The sequence below is a fragment of the Impatiens glandulifera genome, chromosome 9 (assembly GCF_907164915.1).
Source record: "Impatiens glandulifera chromosome 9, dImpGla2.1, whole genome shotgun sequence".
Lineage (NCBI taxonomy): Eukaryota > Viridiplantae > Streptophyta > Magnoliopsida > Ericales > Balsaminaceae > Impatiens > Impatiens glandulifera.
The window spans coordinates 26,906,479-26,926,705 of record NC_061870.1 but is presented as its reverse complement, the minus strand read 5'-3'; the positions used below and the strand labels follow the sequence as shown (position 1 = coordinate 26,926,705).

General features: G+C 29.9%; 1 protein-coding gene across 1 annotated transcript; it reads right to left on the bottom strand.

The window, feature by feature from the left end:
* Positions 1 to 12,232: 12,232 nt before the first annotated feature.
* Positions 12,233 to 13,802, bottom strand: LOC124914511. The gene is made up of 2 exons (XM_047455082.1): positions 12,635 to 13,802; positions 12,233 to 12,530 (listed from the first exon to the last, which is right to left on the bottom strand). Exons 1-2 carry the CDS (start codon positions 13,143 to 13,145, stop codon positions 12,481 to 12,483), a joined length of 561 nt encoding a protein of 186 aa, XP_047311038.1. The 5' UTR covers positions 13,146 to 13,802; the 3' UTR covers positions 12,233 to 12,480.
* Positions 13,803 to 20,227: the final 6,425 nt, after the last annotated feature.

The following is a 20,227-nucleotide window of genomic DNA, read 5'->3' as shown; positions in this document are numbered from 1 at the left end:
AATATTTATGTTGAAACATTAATAAATAATAATAAAAAAATATAAAGTTTTCGGACATGTTTCCGGTCATAAATAGTGAGCGGTGAGACCGGCAACCGTGAAAACAGGAGAGAGAGAATCCGAACCGATCCTTAGCCGTGCATTTTGTAGCGGAGTTTCTTTTATGACCGTTGGATGATGATCATTTATCACCTTTTACTTTCTCTACCGGCCCGTTGCCGGCCATGCAAAATGTTCTTACCAAGGATCGAGAAAGAAATGTGTCATCTAATTCAATAAATGAATTTGTTTTGTTTTAATGCTAATTTATTATAAAAAAAACATTCACAATCTAATGGTGAAGTACAAAATATATTCTACTTAAATTTATGGATTCAAGACTTCACAATTGAAAACTTAACAATTAATTTGAACTTTTTTAAAGGATAAAATATTTCATTAGTGAAGTATATATGTTAAGGAGCTTTTCAAAGTTATGTAGTAACTATAAGCTTATAGTTAGTTTAAATAAGAATCTAATTAATGTATTTTTTTTATTATTAATATTAAATTACAAGATCCCTATTATGATCCCACATCATTCCATAGACATGGATATAGGGGCGGAGTCAGGATTTAAAACCTATCCGAACTAATTTTTTATCAAAAAAATCTATTCGGTCTAGTTTTATAATAATATCAAATAAACAAACAAAATAAACTAAGTTTATTGTCACTAGTCTCTTTCAGCGTTACTGTAATTTACCGTCGTTACTGATGAATACATACACGATATTTAGGGCTACCCGGGTCGGGTCGGGCCGGGCCGGCTTGTACCTGGCTCCACCATGTCTGGATATACGAATTAGCTTTATTCATTCTAATTAATTACTTGAATTAACTAATTATAATATTCTTTTTTTTAAATCAAAATATTTATAAGTAAACTAAATCAAACAAGCTCTATGACATTTTTTCTTGAAAAAATGATTTTAAAATATTGTATGTTAAATAAAAAATGTGAATTATATTTTTAAGTTTATAAGAGTTAAAATATTAAAATATTATTTTGTATTTAAATTTTAAATTTAAAAAAAATGTGTAAAAAATTTAGTTAATGATTTTTTTATTGATGAAAACAAATCATAATCAAGCAAGTCCCTATAGTAGCTCCTTTGATATATTTTTTTTATTAGAGTTATTAATTTAGTCTATTATTGTTATTCTAATTATGTGAATAAATATTAAAAATGAAAACAAATATTGTTTAAGCACCATAACAAAAACATGACATAAAATACAAATAAAAAAGATACTCAATAAGTTACTAAGTTCGTAAATTCTCGAAAAAAACGATTAATTACCCAACAGACTCTACTGGCTTTCTAAACGAATGTTGTTAGGATCGACTACACCAATAAAAAAGGGGTTGAATATTGTTGTACTAAATATCACTTTCAATTCGATTTTAATCTTGTTAGAGATTAAAATATGTTTCTATTTTTCGACAAATCGTCGCAAACTCTTGAACAGTTTCAAGTGCAAAAATGTTTGCTAGATTTGAAGCGACAGATGCAAGAATGGAAGATGCAGTAAGAAAATAACACAAGAGTTTTATGGATGTTCGGAGATACAATTTCTACGTCACCCCTTCTTCTGTTTCCAAAATGATTCCACTAGAAGACTTTGATTCGTATAACGTTTATACAAACTCAGTCAGAACTCAGGACTTAACAACTGCCTGTTCGGAACTCCTAACTTCACTCTATTGAACAGACAACATTATGTTCAACTTACAACACTGAATATATTATCAGTTTATACAATGTATGCTTTTATAGTTACCTACATACCAGATACCAAACACACTCCTCTAGATAGCTGTCTTGAGTTACCTACATATATACATATTTACAACTTTGGTACTCAACTTCATTTGGGTCCATGGTTGATTAGTCCCTTGGAGATCCATATTTAAATTATTTTTATGGATTTCCCATTTTATGTTGTCAATAATGCGTAAGATTTAGACTTGGCAGACGTCTTTCTACCTGTTGCTGATCGCTTGACTTTAGAAGATGGTTTTTGATGAAAACATTTTGACTCTCTATCAAAGTTTTGTTTGTCAAACCAGCTGACTTCCCTTTCTTTGGGCTCCAGCCAGCTTGATTTTTGGTTATTTGGCTGAACATATTTAATCTCATCTTTTAAAGTTAAGTTATCACAGCTCTGATTAGTGTCAGTTAAATTTCTCTTGACAAAAGTTATTGGTTTAAGCTCGCCTTTTTTGGGTTCAACTTTTTGCTGGACTCAGTTAGGTTGACATTAACAAATCCTAAACCGGATTTGTATCCGGCAGACTTTTGTTGCGTAAGCAGCAGCTTGACGGCATCTCCAGACTTTATTCAAGAACTAACCACATACTATAATCGTTGATTTTTAATAGAAAGAGTTTGGATTGTTTCTTTGAGCTTTTTATTCTCAGATTAAAGCTCATTTATTTTATTATTTCAGGGTTTTGAGATGACGAACTTGTACTATAAAAAAACAAATTTATTTCATTAAAATATTCTCATAGTGTCTTGTATGTAATGACCATGTCATTGAGTGCAGTAGTTAGCTTATATCTTGTAAATTTTTCAAAGACAAATTCAAATACCTCATTGTCGTTTGCCATGAAACATTTGACACCTTCGACCTCACCATCACTTGATAAGTTGTCATTTGAATCGCTGTCCGCCCACTTGCTTTTTCTTTGTTCAGCTAGTAGAGTTTTCTGATCCTTCTTGTTGCTTCTAACAAAAGGCTTCTTGTCATCCCTCTTGGGCTTTCGACAACCGGCCTTGAAATGACCTGGTTTGTCACAATTAAAACTTTTTAAGTTAGATTTTGATTCATCTTTATTATTGAATCTATTAGAGTTAGAGTGAGAGTGAGTATTCTTCAAGAATTTGTCAAACTTCTTGACAAATAGAGACATAGCGTCATTGCTAATCTGCTCATCAGACTTCTCATCTATCGCGGCATGTGCTCTTCAGCAGTCACCAGCGCATTTGTTGTGACAGATGATGATGGCTCATCTTCATTCCTTGAGTTTATTTCAAACTCATAGGATTTTAGATCGGCGAATAAATCGTGCAACTCAAGCTTAGTGAGATCTTTGGATTCTCTCATCATCATCGTCTTGATGTCCCATTCTTTGGGAAAAGCTCTCACAACTTTAATAGAAACCTCTTTGTTGTTGTAAGTCTTTTCTAGAGTGAAGAGTTCAATGACAATGTGTTACGGGCTGCTCATAAAAAACCTCGGTCCTAAAATATTTTATTCATCCGTCTCTCGGCCCAAGTGTCTATACGGGCCCGTTTATGTTTTTTATGGAATAATTCTGTTTTGTTTACTTTCTCTCTTATTTCTTTTGAAACCGAATTCTGTTATTTTGAAAGTTTGTTGTAACCGAATACTCTTGGGTAAATCAGCCTCTTTAAATGGTGATGCCCACCCCACTTTTTGGGGGCTATGAATTGATATTTTGGAACTTGGTGTTTAAGTTATCTCTCGGCCCTCCTCCCCTTCTTGGACCGCTAGGTGTAAACTAGTGGTATTTCTCCCCTCCCCCTCGGCTCTTCTCTCCTTAACCTCGAATTCACCTCTAATTCTATGTCCGTTGCGCTAGAGTGTTGAATTCCATCATCGGTCCCGAACATCAAGAACCCGTTTCTTGAATTAAAGAACTTGAAAGGCTCGGCCATAATTAAAACTCCTAACATCTTGGTATCAGAGCTGGTCGATTCTCAATATGGTAGAAACTCGCCAGCAATCGGAAATGGATGCGCTCAAGGCCCTGATTGAAAACTTGTCCCAGCAAACAGCAGCAATGCAAGCTGCCATAGACCGTAGATTTGATGTTGCTGAAGAAAGAATGGCGGCCCTTGAAAGCGGGGCATCTGGAAACGTGCAAGAACCCCGCCACAGACCCTATGATGATAATTCTTGCCACGGTCCTTCACCATTTAGGCCCCCGCACCCTGGCCAGAACCGCGATTAACACAATGTTACTGAATCGTTCATAGAATTCAGACATCGTTTTTCTAGGACGCATCTTGATGTTGTCAAACTTTTGTGTGGCAACCATCAACTTATTCTCTTTGGTTTGGTCGTTACCCTCACAAAGTTGAGTTAGCTTCTCCCATATTTCTTTGGAAGTTGAGCATGACTTGATCTTATTGAACATATTTTTGTTCAACGTCTTATAGAGGATATTTTTGGCCACATTGTCTAAGTTGTCCTTCTTGTTATCTTCAATTGTCCACTCATGTCTTAGTTTCTCCTTCATCTTAGAAGTACCATCAATTGAGGTTGTGGCTGTGTTGATCGCCTGGATCTTCATTGGACCATCAGTGATGACGTACCAAATATCGTCATCTTGAACAACAAAATGAGTTTGCATCCTAATCTTTCAATCGTTATAATCTTCCTTGGTGAACATTGGGGTTTTGTTTAGGAGAGACATTATTTATATATATTATTTACTTAAGAATAGAAACTGTTAGATAAAATTAGACCGGTTCACAGAACTTAACATAAATAAACCTTCCATGCTGGAACAAGGAACCGGACCGGTCAAACAAATGAACCGGCTAAAAAAACTAACCGGTCAAGCTATTAAACCAACCTGGAACACTTGGAACATGACCGCACAAAGAAAGGATCGGCCAAAGCTAAAAACCTGAAACATCAGACAACCGATCAACCACAAGGCAAAGGAATAACCGGAAGCTGTCCGGTTAAACCAATCACACCGGAAGCCATTTGGTTAAGTCAAATGACCGACCAGTATAAGAAGACAATTCGGGTATCTTTTGAGCATGATACCAAAGGAACAGACTGAACATTTCCATATTCATACAAGTCTGAGGAAAGTATGCAGGCTGCAGAAGACAGTCCTACATGATCTTTCCACTTTCCGGATAAATCAGAGGCAATCTTCCAAGTACAGGAAACTGTCTAACCAACAGTTACCACATTGAGTAAAAGACAAACCTAGCAGGTTTGTCTTACACACCGGAAGAACAGACTGCAAAGTCTGTAGAGTTGACCGCCAGGTCTGAACAGATGACCGCAGAGTCTGTATCAATGAACCTCTGCTCAGCCAATCAAATTCAAGGAAGTGAAATATGACCGTTGGCATATTTCACCTATAAAAGGAGCAGTTGAAGAAGAGTAAATGCGGGATACAAGGGAAAAAGTGGGACACAAGCAATATAGCGAGCATTTAATTTACAAGTGAAAACAGTGTGTTCTATCTCTAGAGAAAGCCTAAGTGCTAAAGTTGAAGTGTGTATTTTACAATTACGGTGTAAATTGTAAGGGTGTTATCGAGCAGAAAATAAGCCTCGATTGGATTGTATTTGTATTCCTTAGTGAAAATTCTTCTCGCGATTTCGAGAGGAAGGGGTGACGTAGGAGTTTTATCTCCGAACATCCATAAAATCTGTCTTGTTATTTACTTTCTGCCGATTCCATTTTCTAACCGACCTACACTAACTTACCTACACCGCTCTAACATACTTGACTCTATCCAAACCGAATCACCAGGTTACAAAAACCGACCCATCAACTTTCAAACCTATATCATCCAAAACCAGTTATGCCTATCATACAAGTGTGCTGCTTCAACCTGAAACAAACCTCTTCCGCGCTTGAACCTAGTTCAAGGGTTTGTGACAGTTTGTGTAGTATTGAAACCCCGGTGTTAATCTCTAACAGGATTAATCACCACCTTTTGTGTGAAACTCGCTAACCGGTCCAACCCCGGTCCTCCAGCGGCGACCTAGATCCTAACAGAAACCCCGCTCTAATACCACTTGTTAGGATCGACTACAACAATAACAAGGGGGTTTGAATATTGTTGTACTAAATATCACTTTCAATTCGATTTTAATCCTGATAGAGATTAAATTTTGTTTCTATTCTTCGACAAATCGTCGCAAGCTCTTGAACAGTTTCAAGTACGGAAATGCTTCCTAGATTTGAAGCGACAGATGCAAGAATGAAAGATGTAGTAAGGAAATAACATAAGAGTTTTATGAATGTTAGAAGATAAAACTCTTACGTCTGTTTCTAGAAGGATTCCACTAGAAGACTTTGATTCGTATAACGTCTATACAAACCCAGTCAGAACTCAAGACTTAACAACTGCCTGTTCTAAACTCCTAGCTATCACTCTGTTGAATAGACAACGTTCTGTTCAACTTATAACACTGAATATACTCTCAACTTATACAATGTATGTTTTTACAGTTAGAGAGAGAGTAAGAGAATTGCAGAAGCTTGTTCGAAGTTGGTTCACGAAAAGTTCTAAGAGCGTTCGCCGTTGTACTTAGATGATCTTTCATATTGAAGCGTAACAACGGTCGACTCTGGTTTTGGATTGTGAATTGACTGGAAGGATTCGCCGTACCGGAAATCCAAAGATCTGTCGTTCACAAATCCAGAGATTCGACGTTGTACTTTGATGTCCTTCGATGTTGAGATTAGCAACGGTTGAATCTAATATGTAGATACGTATCAACTTTCTAGTGGTTGAACACTAGATGGTAGTTAAGCTGACTGGGAAGTCTGCTAATAACGAACGATGATGTTCGCTATACTGATGAGATATGTAGATAATCGAACGTTTGTTCAGACTACTGTTGAAGCAAGGCTGCTGCTAGCGCTTCTTCAGACTGCTGCTGAAGCAAGGCGTCTGCTCGCACTTCTTCAGACTACTGCTGAAGCCAGGCGTCTACTCGCGCTTTGTCAGCTCTGCTGTTGAAGTGAGACGTCTGTTCGTACTTCTTGAGTTGTACCTACGTATTAAACATTTGCACAACTTAGTTTTATTCACTTATGAATTCATCATTAAAATTAGATAAAATGATTAAATTTATTTGTATTTACCTAAGTTCATTTTAAACATTTAAAACATTTTTTTTATTTCAACTTATTTAATTATTTATCTTTTAATTATTTTTCCATATTTTTATTTTTAACTTAATCTAACAAATGTAATAAAGCATCGTAATAATAGCATTTATGAATGATATGAATCGAACGATTACGATTATTGAAAGTTCGACGATTTCTCTTCAATTAGATAGTCTAAAAAAAAATTTGGATGACAACCCAAATATGTAGGTCTGGCATATCAGTCGCATCAATTCAAACTTCTCAGTAACTACTGAAAGACTCGGTATCACTCAATGAATCTCAGTAATATCCACCACAAAATACTTCAAATACAAGTCACCATCAATAATGAAAGAGTAAGTGAGTTCTTTATTTAACCTTTTCGTGACACATACGAAAACGACTAGGCATAATACAACATTTTTCATGCACACATATCATCCGTAAGAATTTCACCATGAATAACGTTTTATCCAAATAACGAGATCTTGTATGAAATCTTTGACTCCTAAAATTTTTCCCAATAAAATAATATTAAATTTAATTTTTAAATACTAAAAAATATTTTAATAATTAAACCAATTAAAAACTAAAATAATATATATATATATATATATATATATATATATATATATATATATATATATATATATATCATTCTTTTTTTCAAGCTTTCAAAATAACAATATCAAACATGGTGGTGTTCTCAAATAATATTGTTTGATGTTAATTATTATAATTTAATCAAAATAATCATCATGATATTACTAATTATTTTTTTCTTATCAAAATATTAAAATAAAATAATGGTACTTTACTTTTTTATAAAGTATTAAATTAAATAAATATTTTAAACATTTAACCAGACAATAAACTATTCTTTCCTCAAACAAATTAATTATATGAGGCATGACAAAGACAATATATAAATAATTGTTTTTTTAACAAGAGTCATGGATAACAATAAAACAAAAAATTACATTGTGAAAATAAAAAAAAATGAAAAAGGTAAAGTGAAAATCCAACAAAAACAAAATTGAATTCCTTAGAGGTAGTATATAAATTAGCTAGACTTAGATCAAAGAGAAAGAAAAAAAAGTAATTGAGTGAATGGAAATCAAAACAATTCGAGAAGCATAAACTACTTCTCCAATTTTATGCTAAATAATCCATAATAAGAAAGTTTTAATAAAATAAAAAATCATCTTTTTGAGAAAAGTCAGCTTACCCAACTACATTTGAACTTTTAATAAAAATCATAATGAAACAACAATCCAAATTCTACTACACTTAATACACACTTAATACGTTCATTCTTCGAATTTTACTATTTGAGTACTGAAGTAAAAGCAAATTCCGACCAAATTAAAACATGTATGACTAAAATAAATCTAATTAAACACGTAAATTCAAATAAACATTTAAAATATAACAAGGAAGACATGAATATATTATTTGAAGCAAATTAATTTTAATATTCGTGTATAATGTTATTTGATTATATTAATTATAATTTAGATTTATAAATTATAATTACCTTTCTAATTATCTAACAAAAGGACCTATGCAATTTATCTTCAATAATGTTTTAACAATTTTTAATCCACTAGTTTAGCCACATGAAAAATTGTAACAAAAAAACATTGACTACTTGACAAAGTTTCCAACTTAGACAAGTATAAGTGGCGACAAAAGAAAAGAAAACATAGTCTTAAAAACAAAATAATAAATTATTGAGGGATAAATTGATTTAAATAATAATCTCAAAGGTAATAAAACAAATAATAATTTTAACTAACAAACAAAAAGGAACAGGCACTAATAAAATGCCACGTACGACTGAGCTAGAGAGACACGTGTAGTCATAACATTGGATGAAGTTTATAGAGAAAAAGAACAAAAAGAGAAATTTGATAGAGATATCAGGATTAATTCAGGGGTTTGTGTCGAGGGAGAAATTGTACGTCTCCATCAAGAAAGAAATTTGTCATTATTTAAAATATATTATACAACTTTAAATCAAATTATATTTTTTTATAATTAATAATCACATCTGAGAAACAGAGTCATTTTAATGAAAATAAGCATTTTCTGCTGCATGAGTAGTATATATATATAAATATATAAATAATAAAATAAGTATTAGGTTAAAATATAAATAAATATAATGCACATGCATGGGGATGGGATTGGGTCACGTAAAGCTGCATGCGTCGTAATACCAAATAATCTGATTTGTTAGAAACGCGGTGGCCGCCCTGTTTGGTTTATGACTCTGTCAAAAAGGATGGGCTCCGTTTGTTTCTTTCTTTTCTAATTTTTATTTGATGGAATGGAATATTGGGAATAGACAGGGGAGACACGAGTTTTATATTATATATATATATATTAACTAGTATGAAATTTTAACACCGATTGACCACTTTTTATTTTTAAAATAAATTTATAATTATGTGAATATATATATATATTTTGTAAGTTCAATTTTAAATAATTATATAAATTAAATTATCTAGTAGGTTTAATATTAGTTATTACTAGAAAGATTCTCGTATGATAGGCATATTTTACCCTTATTTTTATGTAAAGGATCTAGTAGGTTGGGTAGCTTTTGCTATTTTTTTTCTATTTGGATTTTTTATGCTCCTAATGTTTTGGGGCATCCCAATAATTATATACCTGCAAATCCGATGCCCACTCCGCCTCATATTGTGCCGGAATGGTATTTCCTACCGATCTATGCCGGATAAAAATATAAATAAAATAATAATAATATATATTTAATATTTAAAATTATTAATAATATATTAAAATAAAAAATAAAACGTTTCATTCCACATTTTATTCACTTTGGTAAAACAACTTATCTTCTCACATATCTCATTACATCTTTTTTTTCGAATGAATCTCTCGTCTCATGATCTTACAATTTACATTGGTCAATCAAATATTTTATTAATATTTTTAAATATTTAACATCGTGACATACTGACCTCGCATTTTGGTTAATCAAATATATTTGATTCATATTTATTAACCATTTTCAATTAATACCGGATTATTATCTCTTGCCAAACCACATTCAATCACATTTGGTTAAAGGGTTGTATTTGTTTTTGTTAGGTTGCAAGTTCGAAACATACCTATAACATTTTTAATTTATTTTTAACCGTTTTAAGTTTATGGGCGGGTCAACCCACAATCCGACTCAAAGATCCATTTACTCTAACATATATATCCAAATTAACCACATTGACTCAGCAATTCAGACACTTTAAAAATTAATCATCATTATATAGAGATATAATTGTGTCCCTGTATAATCTATACTCATTTCATTTTTGTTACAAAACCAATAAATTAGAAAAATCATTCTTCTACAACTATCCGCACAAGTTCAGATAACTTTTCAATGAAAGTTATTCATTACATTAAATCATCAATAATTTTAAGTTGGGTGACTATTAATTGTTGAATATTTCAAAGAACATTTCATTAAAAGAATTGAGGCAACTTAATTTGGTACATTTAAATGAACACAAGATTATTTGTCCAAAATGAAATTGATGTATAATTTTAAATTTGTTCATACTAAAATTAAGTTGGGTGTATAGATATCTCTTGACATAGTTTAATTCTAAAAACAAGTTGTCTAAAAACGAATGCAACTCAAAGATATGCGAACTAATCAAACTAATTAAGCCTATAAATCCTAATTAATAGTTTTTGACCGTTGACTGGATAGGCACGTGATCACAAATACCTTTTGATTACGAACGTCGCACGTGCACATCGCTTGTCCTAAAACAGAGTAGTTAGTGGTTATTTAACTTCCCCTTGAACTCAACAAATCAGGAATTTAATCATTAGTCATTACTAATTGTTTACTTATTAAAAAATTATAATAAGCTATAGTTAGCTCATTTTCTATTTTGACTATGAGACTATTATCTTATTAGATTGTGTTAATTTTATCTCAGAAAATATATGGTCTAAAAATATATATAAATAAATCCTATTTAATAATATTACTTTCAAATTTCAAAATGAACTCTTTTTAAATTAATAATACCTCTGTATTTGACTCGTGAATATTTTTTTTCTTTATAAGAACACGACAAAATTAAATTATTTGTTTAAGAAGCAGCTTGTTTGCTAATTTTTGGTAGACCTGAAATGTTCTTTTTATTTTTAAAAAGTTACTGGGCCTTTAAAACTTCTTATGAAACAAGTAATTGCATTCATTTAAATTTTGGATGGAACAAGCCCATGAAGAGAAGAAACAAGCCTTTTGCAGTTTGCATATATGTATTATTTTCTATAATATTAATTTTTATTAATTCTTTCATTCAATAGAGTGAAATCAAATAACTCATATTTCAATTCACCCACTTGATTTCAAATCTCCCATTCCCTCAAACAGATGAACAAGCCAACTCAATTTTTTTTTTTAAAAAAAACAGGCAAGTGCTCATACAAATTTGTATAGGTGTCAAGTAAGATGAAAATTTGAAATTGTCCCGGAAAAACCGAACCGAATTGTCCCATTTAGGATGATTTTTCCTCGAAACCGAATGTGAATGGGGGCAGGGATGGTATTTGTGTCCCTCCGCCCCGATATCACCCCGACTATACCCCGAACACTATAAAACATAATTAAATATATTAAATTACCAATATATTTATTTTTTCACTATATTTTATTAGAGGTGTAAGTTTATTTCTTTATAATAATATAAAATTTCAATATATTACAATATATATTATATTAATATAAAATTTCAATATATTATAATATATATTATATTAAAAATCTGTTTATATAATATTTTTTTTATAATTTTTTTATATTTTTTTTTAAAATATTTTTTCAAAACGGTGCCCCGAGATCTCTGAAACCGAACAAGACGGAGATAATATTAAAAAAATTCCCGAAATAGAAACAGTGTAGGGATGATAAATACATTCTCTTCCCCGTTGCCATCCCTAGTGCCAAGAACAGCACATCTTTTGAGAATTCACACAGAATAAATTGTATTGCTTCATTGCCCACTTTGACAATGTTTTTTTTTGTTACATTTTGATTTACTTAAAAAGAATCAATGTCTTTTCGAGCCAAACCAACAACATTAACCCAAAACTCAGCTGCAGAAATGCTCAAGCAGTTTTGGCTGAATCAAGCATTTCAAAGGTGATATTGATAGATCTCCTCTAAAGGTCAATTTAAAACAAAGCCCTGAAAGCCATCGATGGAGCCAATTGATTGTAGACGAAAAACTAAACAGACACTACGTTTTTCACAGCATTAGAAGACCAACAAGGTATTAATATTATATTTACAGAAGAAGCACTGAGTCAACTCACAAAAGAGTGCAAGGATTATTTACATATTCATCTAGGAGGGAAATATTTACACAGAGAGTGACATTACAGTGCAACTTGAAGGAAATAACACCTCTCCAATTTGCTAAGATGATCAATGAATCCAAAATTTATAACACAAGAATCAACAACTAGTTCAGTAATCTGGTCCCACCTCAGATTATGGCAAGTTCAGTAGCTTTGAAGAGATGAAATCCAATCCTCCACATGTTTTTTCCCATCTGAAATCCAACCAATCTTAACTAAACATAGCTAGAAATTTACTAAACCAACAAGGATTGACAGGAAATGAGCAAATAATTAAATTGTATATGAGGCCACTCACCAGTATACTCAGTATTGAGAAAATTAATTCCATCCAAGAACTGATGCTGCAGCTGATGATGGTGATGGTGATTATCTGACCTTGGCTCCAATTCCTTGATCTCAGCATGCCTATAACAAGGAACCAACACTGCAAAACTGTTGTCTGCCTCATCATCATTCTGGAAATCAGGGGCATGAGGTTCAAGCCACCCAATTGACCAGTCAGAATCATCGGATTCAGAACCAGACAAACATCCTCCATCCGATGGCACCAATACAACATCACTATCATTCCCAATCCTCCTCCTCTCTTCTCTGCTTTTCCATTTCCTCTTCATCTTCCTAGTACTCGGGGAAGCCATTTTAGAACCCTTTACTAAAGGAAATCTAACATTATCCAGGTCCCTTAAACCTAAACCCCATTCAGTTGAAGAGGACCCATTTGGAACAGGATCAATCCCCTTTCCCCCCTTCCTCTTACCACCACCTCCCCACAGCCACAAAGGAAGATGAGCTAGAGAAACAGCCATAGAAACAAGTTGGGTCGTAGGAAGAACCCACAAGGTGGAGAATAAGAAGAAGAAGAAAGTGTTCCTAAGTAGAGACAAAAGATATAAAAAGCAGATCAATTTTGCAGCACTGTGGCCATTTAATTCCAATGATTTTTAGACTAATCTGTCATAAAACCCAAAATGGTTCTCTTCTCGAGATAATCAAAGAATTATTCTAATTGGTAAAAGTGTGTCATAAATAGGAAAAATCAGCTGATCCACTTTATTACCAAATTTTGGAACAAAACAAATTGTACTGACATACTGAAAAATATGAGACAAGGTAAGGGAATTAAAAGAAGAAAAAATAAAAAAAAACAGATCTGAATTAAACCAAACTGCCAAAGAAGAAGAAGGGTTTGAAAATCGAAGTGCTTTTTATGCATACAGATTTGACAGGATCTGATTTGCAGCTTCGTTCTAAACAGGGCAACCTAAAAAACGGAAGCTTTCGCCGTATTGATGACAATAACGACTATGGAGAAGAGATAGAAAAGAAGAAAGGAAAGATGGTGAGAGGTTCTTCCGGTAGCACAATTCTACCATTCCATATAACCCTAGAAGAAGAAGAAGAAGAAAAAAGCTTTCTTTATCATCATCATCATCTATCTATCTGACATCTGAGCGATCGATCGATCTGTTGTTTGAGTAGCAGAGTAAGTAATATATTGGGAAAAGGATTCAACTGTGCGGATAATCTGCGGCATGATAGCGAGTCCATCGGAACGGTTGATATCGGAAAAGCTATATTGATCGTTAGATTATGGGAGTGGGTCCAACAACATTTTGAAATTACTATAAGGTCCTTCAAGAAGGGGTATTCGGGTCAGGTTGTGGGGTCTTTCCGGTGCGCCACTATGGGACGAATTTAGTGACGTGGGTCTTCGTTACACCAATCATTTCCGGGTCTGTGTGGTTCTAAGTAACTGCCATAATTAAGTCTCTAATTTTATTTTTTTAAATTTAGTTAGAATTTTTAAATTTGACTGCTCATATATAACTATTTATTTAGATTAAAGACAAGTAAGATTTTTTTTTTTTTTTTATAATAATCTATATTCATTTTAATTTGAAATAAACATAATAAAAATAGATATTTTATTTTATTTTTTATAAATCTACCTAAAACGGTCTAATTAACATGTGCCCTTAAAAATTATAAAATCAATATTGAGAAATAATCCATATCATAAAAGAACCACAAAAGACAAAAACAATATTGTCGAGCTTGAGATATTTTTCCTATATTAATCTAAAATTATTTTAAAAGAAATTGACATTTATTTTTAATCTAAATTAAACTTACACCATGTTATGTTATATATATATATATATATATATATATTTAAATAATTAATTAACCATTACTCAAAAATTGTTTTTTTAGAATTATATATATATATATATATATATTAAAACCTCGATAAATTAATACCTTTGGGACCGGGAAAAATTATTAATTAATCGAAATATTAATTAATCGATAAATTAATAATTTATTAATTAATCGATAAATTAATAATTTATTAATTTATCGAGATATTCATGAATTTTAGTAAATTAAATAAATTCCTGAATGTAATTAAATTATAGAGATGTATGAATTTAAATAAATTAAATACATTCATGAATATTACTAAACCTAATTCATTAATAAATTTAAACTACTAAGTTCATAAATATAAATAATAATTAAATAAACATATTCATGTACATAGTTGTAGTGATGTATACAAATTATTAGCAATGTTATGAAAAATGAGAAAGAAGATGAAGCAGAAGATGACAGTACATAGTAGGAGCTGGTCTCACGAAAGAATGTCCTTCAAACAATAATTATATTGCGTAATTTTCTCTTGCAATATGAACATAGTATGCAACAGCTCCATAATGCATTAAGAAGGACTCAAGATAAAGTACAAGGAGACATCAATTTTAAAGGAAACAAATTACATTATAGTTTAATTATAAAAGTACATCTTAAAATAAATATCTATCAAAAATGATATAATATGGAATTATTAATTTATATATTATATGTGACTTATATGCATTAATAAAAATATAATATCTTATAAATTTAGCGAATTATTAATTTATCTTAATGATCCCGAGTTGGGACTACAAAAATTAATTAATTAATCGAGGTTATTAATTTATCGAGGTTTTATTGTATATAGAATTTATCTAATTATTATTCTAACTATTAAAAAAATACAAAAAAATTACTTTTAATTTATTTTTATTAAATTTTAAATAAAAAATATATATTTTAATAATGAAACAAATAAAACTCAAATAACTTTTTTTTATTCAACAATGTTTTTTTTTAATAAAACTACAATAACATCAAATAATCAAGATCAAAACAAGCTCTTGATTATAAGTTCAATTAACAATATTAATTTTTAGATAACCAAATTATTTGATTAAATATAAAAGCAATTAAATTGTAATGAAACGAAATTAAACATTGAAGATACTCTATACCTTAAACTTTAAAATTGAGTAACAACCCTCTCTCACACACACACATGTCCCAATCCCAACCCACCTTTTTGACAAACATTACACAAAATGATAATTTCTAAGTAGAAAGATGCCCGTGATTAAAGAAACTGACCGAATTATTTTCCCAAAAGAATAAATAAAAGGGATCAAATGATTTGAGAGCTATATATTTTGTTAGAATGAAGATAATTAGAAAATACACTTTCAATTTGGACTTCTTTACCTTGCTTTGCTTGTAAGTTGTAACTTGTCCTTCTTTTGGCCGTAATGATAAGAGACACGTGATCTTTTATGGATTATTAGCACTTTAAATTATCAATACTGAGTAATACTATTTTTTTTTTTAATTACATGTTAGTTAGAGGAAGCATGAGTAAATCATAATAAATTTAATCACGAATACGTTGAATCGACATTTCATTGACAATATATGAATGAATAATATCTAAAATATTTTGTGAAATACTATTATGATTAATGACTTTACCTTATTTGAACTAAGAAGGGACGTGACAAACTAAAAAATAATCACCAATATTATTCAATAGAATAATATGATCAACAAATGATGGAAAAAAAATAAAGTGCTTTTGGGATTTAAAAAATAATTGGCGACAAATATATCCGATTAAATAAAACGTAGTAACAAATAAGGTAAAGTCACTTCTAGCTTAGCGGTAAAAGAACTTGGATACTCCAGGTCCCGAGCCTATCTGAAGTCCTGGATTTGAGTCATTTAGACGACAAGTTCGGCTGTCTGGCTAATTTGGTTGAATAGATTTGCGAAATATGTGTTTAACTCACAATGCGAGAATTAATCGAATTATGAAAGAGATGCGAAACTCAGCGTTCTAAACAAATGTAAAGTCATTAAAAAAAGTTTTTTTTCATTCATCTTTCTAATTGTTTTTTTCTTAAAGTTATACATTCTCATTATTTATATAAAATTTTTAATATTTTTGACTATATTTATAGATATTAAATGATTTTGTAAGTTGCTTACAAACTTTTAAAGAATGATAATTTTTGCTATATATTTGAGAAAGATTGTGTTAAGGTCTACAAATAAAGTCTGCGTTACAAATATAATTTCAGCACCCTCTATCGGTCCAATTCAACACTTGGGCTAATTTCTGTTTTGTATTACTGTTTTGTTTTTCTAAACCGAATTCTGTTAGTTATTGTAACTGAATATTCAGGGATAAGACAACATCTATATAAAGGCTGGTCCCTCTCTCAAGGGCCTATGAAATAATGAATATTTGAAATCTCTTGTGAAACTTCTTCACCTCTATTTTATTTTAGGTTTTGGACTGTTTGGTATAGACCAACAGTATTCTTTTCTCACTATTGATTCTTCTTTTTCCCTCATCTCAAATTCTCTACTACAAAACTTTTCCGCTGCCCTTTGATTATAGAATTTCCCACTCGGTCACAGCGATCAAGAATTCAAATCTTGAAATAAAGAACTCAGAAAGCTAAGTTATAATCCATACCTTAACCGATTGTTAAGATATTATTTAATTTATTATTTTGGTTGCTATATTTTTTAATAATTGTTATAGAACTCAAATAACTTCTTACCTAGAGAGTGGTCCTCAAGAAATTGCATGATTACTTAATCTTCACTTTTAAAATTTTAGTTTGTATAAATTTGTCATAATATTTAAGATATTTAGATATTTTGTATTTTTGGTAAACTAGTAATTTTGTCTATATGTAAATCATTATTTAATTCTAAAATAATAAAACACTGGTAGCATTTTGAATAAAAGGAAAGAGCATGATGGTGGAATGTGGAGTTTCGTTCTCGTTATTTTAATTAGAAAAAATAAAAGAGAGAGTATTACAAATTAATAAAAAAACTGCCAAACTTGTTACATTTTAAATATATATATATATATATATATATATATATATATATATATATATATATATATATATATATATAAATATAATAGTTCTCCATATTTAGAATATATTGCATGCTTCCGTTTCCCACATAATCTACTTTTCGTGAAGATGATAAAGAGATAAAAAGAAAATTGGTATGACCACGAAACTACTATAATTTATCTACTACAGAATATTACTTACCTAGCTTTGTCCCTTTTTATAAATTAGCAGGGAATAATTTACTTTTTCTTTTTCTCTCTTGCCTTATAAAAAATTAATTTACATCTTTACAGAGGAAAAAAAAAATAGAATAAAAATAGAATATTAAAATATTGTCTTCTCACAATCATCAGACCCTTTATCATCATGAAAAAATCAATTGGGTTATATCAATAACTCATACAAATCAAATATTATTTTACTTTCTCATTTATTATTTAATTTATTAATCAAAATATTAAGTGTTATTTTCTTCTTTATTTAAATATATAAATATTTTTACTAAAAAAAATTATTCTTTTTCAAAATCTCGTTCATCATTAATATTTGAATCTCTTTGTTTTTAAATAACCCATATCAAACAAACACCAAACAAGTGCTCACATCCATAAATTTTCTAATGAGACGGTAAATAAATTTATGAATAAATATTGTGATAAATATATATATATATATATATATATATATATATATATATACTTTTATTAAAATTTATGCATTGTGGTGATTAACACTAGCTAGCATGTCCTTATTTATATATAATAGCATGGAGATTTTTTTAATATTAATGTTCTGTCTATGGAGTTTGGAGGAGCTATTGGAGTTTTATATATATATATATATATATATATATATATATATATATATATATATATATAATTTTTTTACAAAATAGATGGTAACTTTTTATGATTATCAACTAATTTGTTTATTTAATTAAAAAAATAATAGAGAATTATTCCCTCACTTTAATTTGTCTCAATCAATCTTAGTGCTGCTGTGATTGCTTTATTAATTATGTATTCAGTACTTCCCACCAATAATGATAAAGTTTTGATTATAATGAGAATATAAATAATTTCACCTAGCTAGGTACTACCTATTAGCTATTGAGCCCCAGGATCATATATTATTATTATTAAAAAAACAACATTTTTGGCTCATTCTTTTCATGAAAATTGTAATATTTTGAAAAATACCATGGAACTTATACAAATAAAATTATTCATAAAGATAAAAATCAGAATAATACATATCATCCTCAAATTTAAATTTAACAAGTTATTATTATTATTATTTTTATAATTTTTTTCATAATTTTCTCATAGTAACCAAATTCGTTATCATTTTATAGTACCCAACTTTTAATGGTGTTATATATTCTATTAAGGTGATTGATTAATATATTAATAATAATAATAATAATTTATGTTAATTTAAATTTAAATTTTATGTAGACAAAGTAAGCAAATGCTTAAACACAAGGCAACTGATCATGGCTGTTGACCCCAATCCTATCCTAGTTACTTATACACCACAAAATATTTTAAATTTATTAACAACTTATACTTATCCTAATTACTCTGATAATCTGATTTATTGTCAAGGACTTAATTTAATTAATATTTACAATTCTCAATCCAAAACAAATTTAAACCACCTAATCGAATTGTTCACACGAAAAACAAACAAAAATACTTTTGTCGACGCTTACAAAAAAACTTTTGTCATCCCTTAAAAACGTCGCCAACAATATCACCGACGCATATCATTGCTCCACTAGAAACCAGGTAGGCGTAAGCTTTGACATAATGCTTCATTTAATATTTTTAATTGAAGTGTTATAAAATCCTTGTGGGTGATCTGTAATACATCATCACACCACCTAATGCTTCATTTAATAATTTTAATTGAAGTGTTGACACATATTGAAGAACACAAAACCGTATATTCTTAGATTAATTAATTGTATAAAATTCTAAAAGAAATATATAATTTAAGTAGACCAACCATTTGAGCTAAAATGAAATTTTGTTTGGCATAGAGAAAGAAAACACAACATTTTTTTATAAAAAACCCTCTTTTTTTATTCTTTCTTTTTTTCTTTTCGAAACTGATATTTTTTTTATAATCGGGTTTTATTCTTTAAAATAGTCATCAAATTATTATTTTAACATTAGAGATTGAAACATGTAATTTAGACCCATGCCAACTTTTATTTTGTAACATAAGTTTGATTCTCTTGTATGCATATATATTCAAAAAACATATATATATTTATCATTATTCTTTGTCTCATTTTAATTTAGAGCATTTCAATGAGAATAGTAAAAAATCTCGTACCATAATTGACATATATAATTAATTCAAAAAAATAAATAAAACTATTTCATATAATTTGTTCAATGAGCTAATCTGATTTAGACAACAATTTTACTCAATAATATAGACAAAGACAGTGTTATTTTTATTTACTAAAAGTAGGTGAGATTCGAATTTGAAACCCATAATTCATGGGGTCATAAAATTGACACTTTGTCACTATATGGGTTAACAAAGTTTTTAAATATAGTCAATCAAATGTTAATAGTAATACAAAATTTAATAACTTGTTAAAAATTTGATTGGCTCAAAGAACCATTTTAGACTTGTTT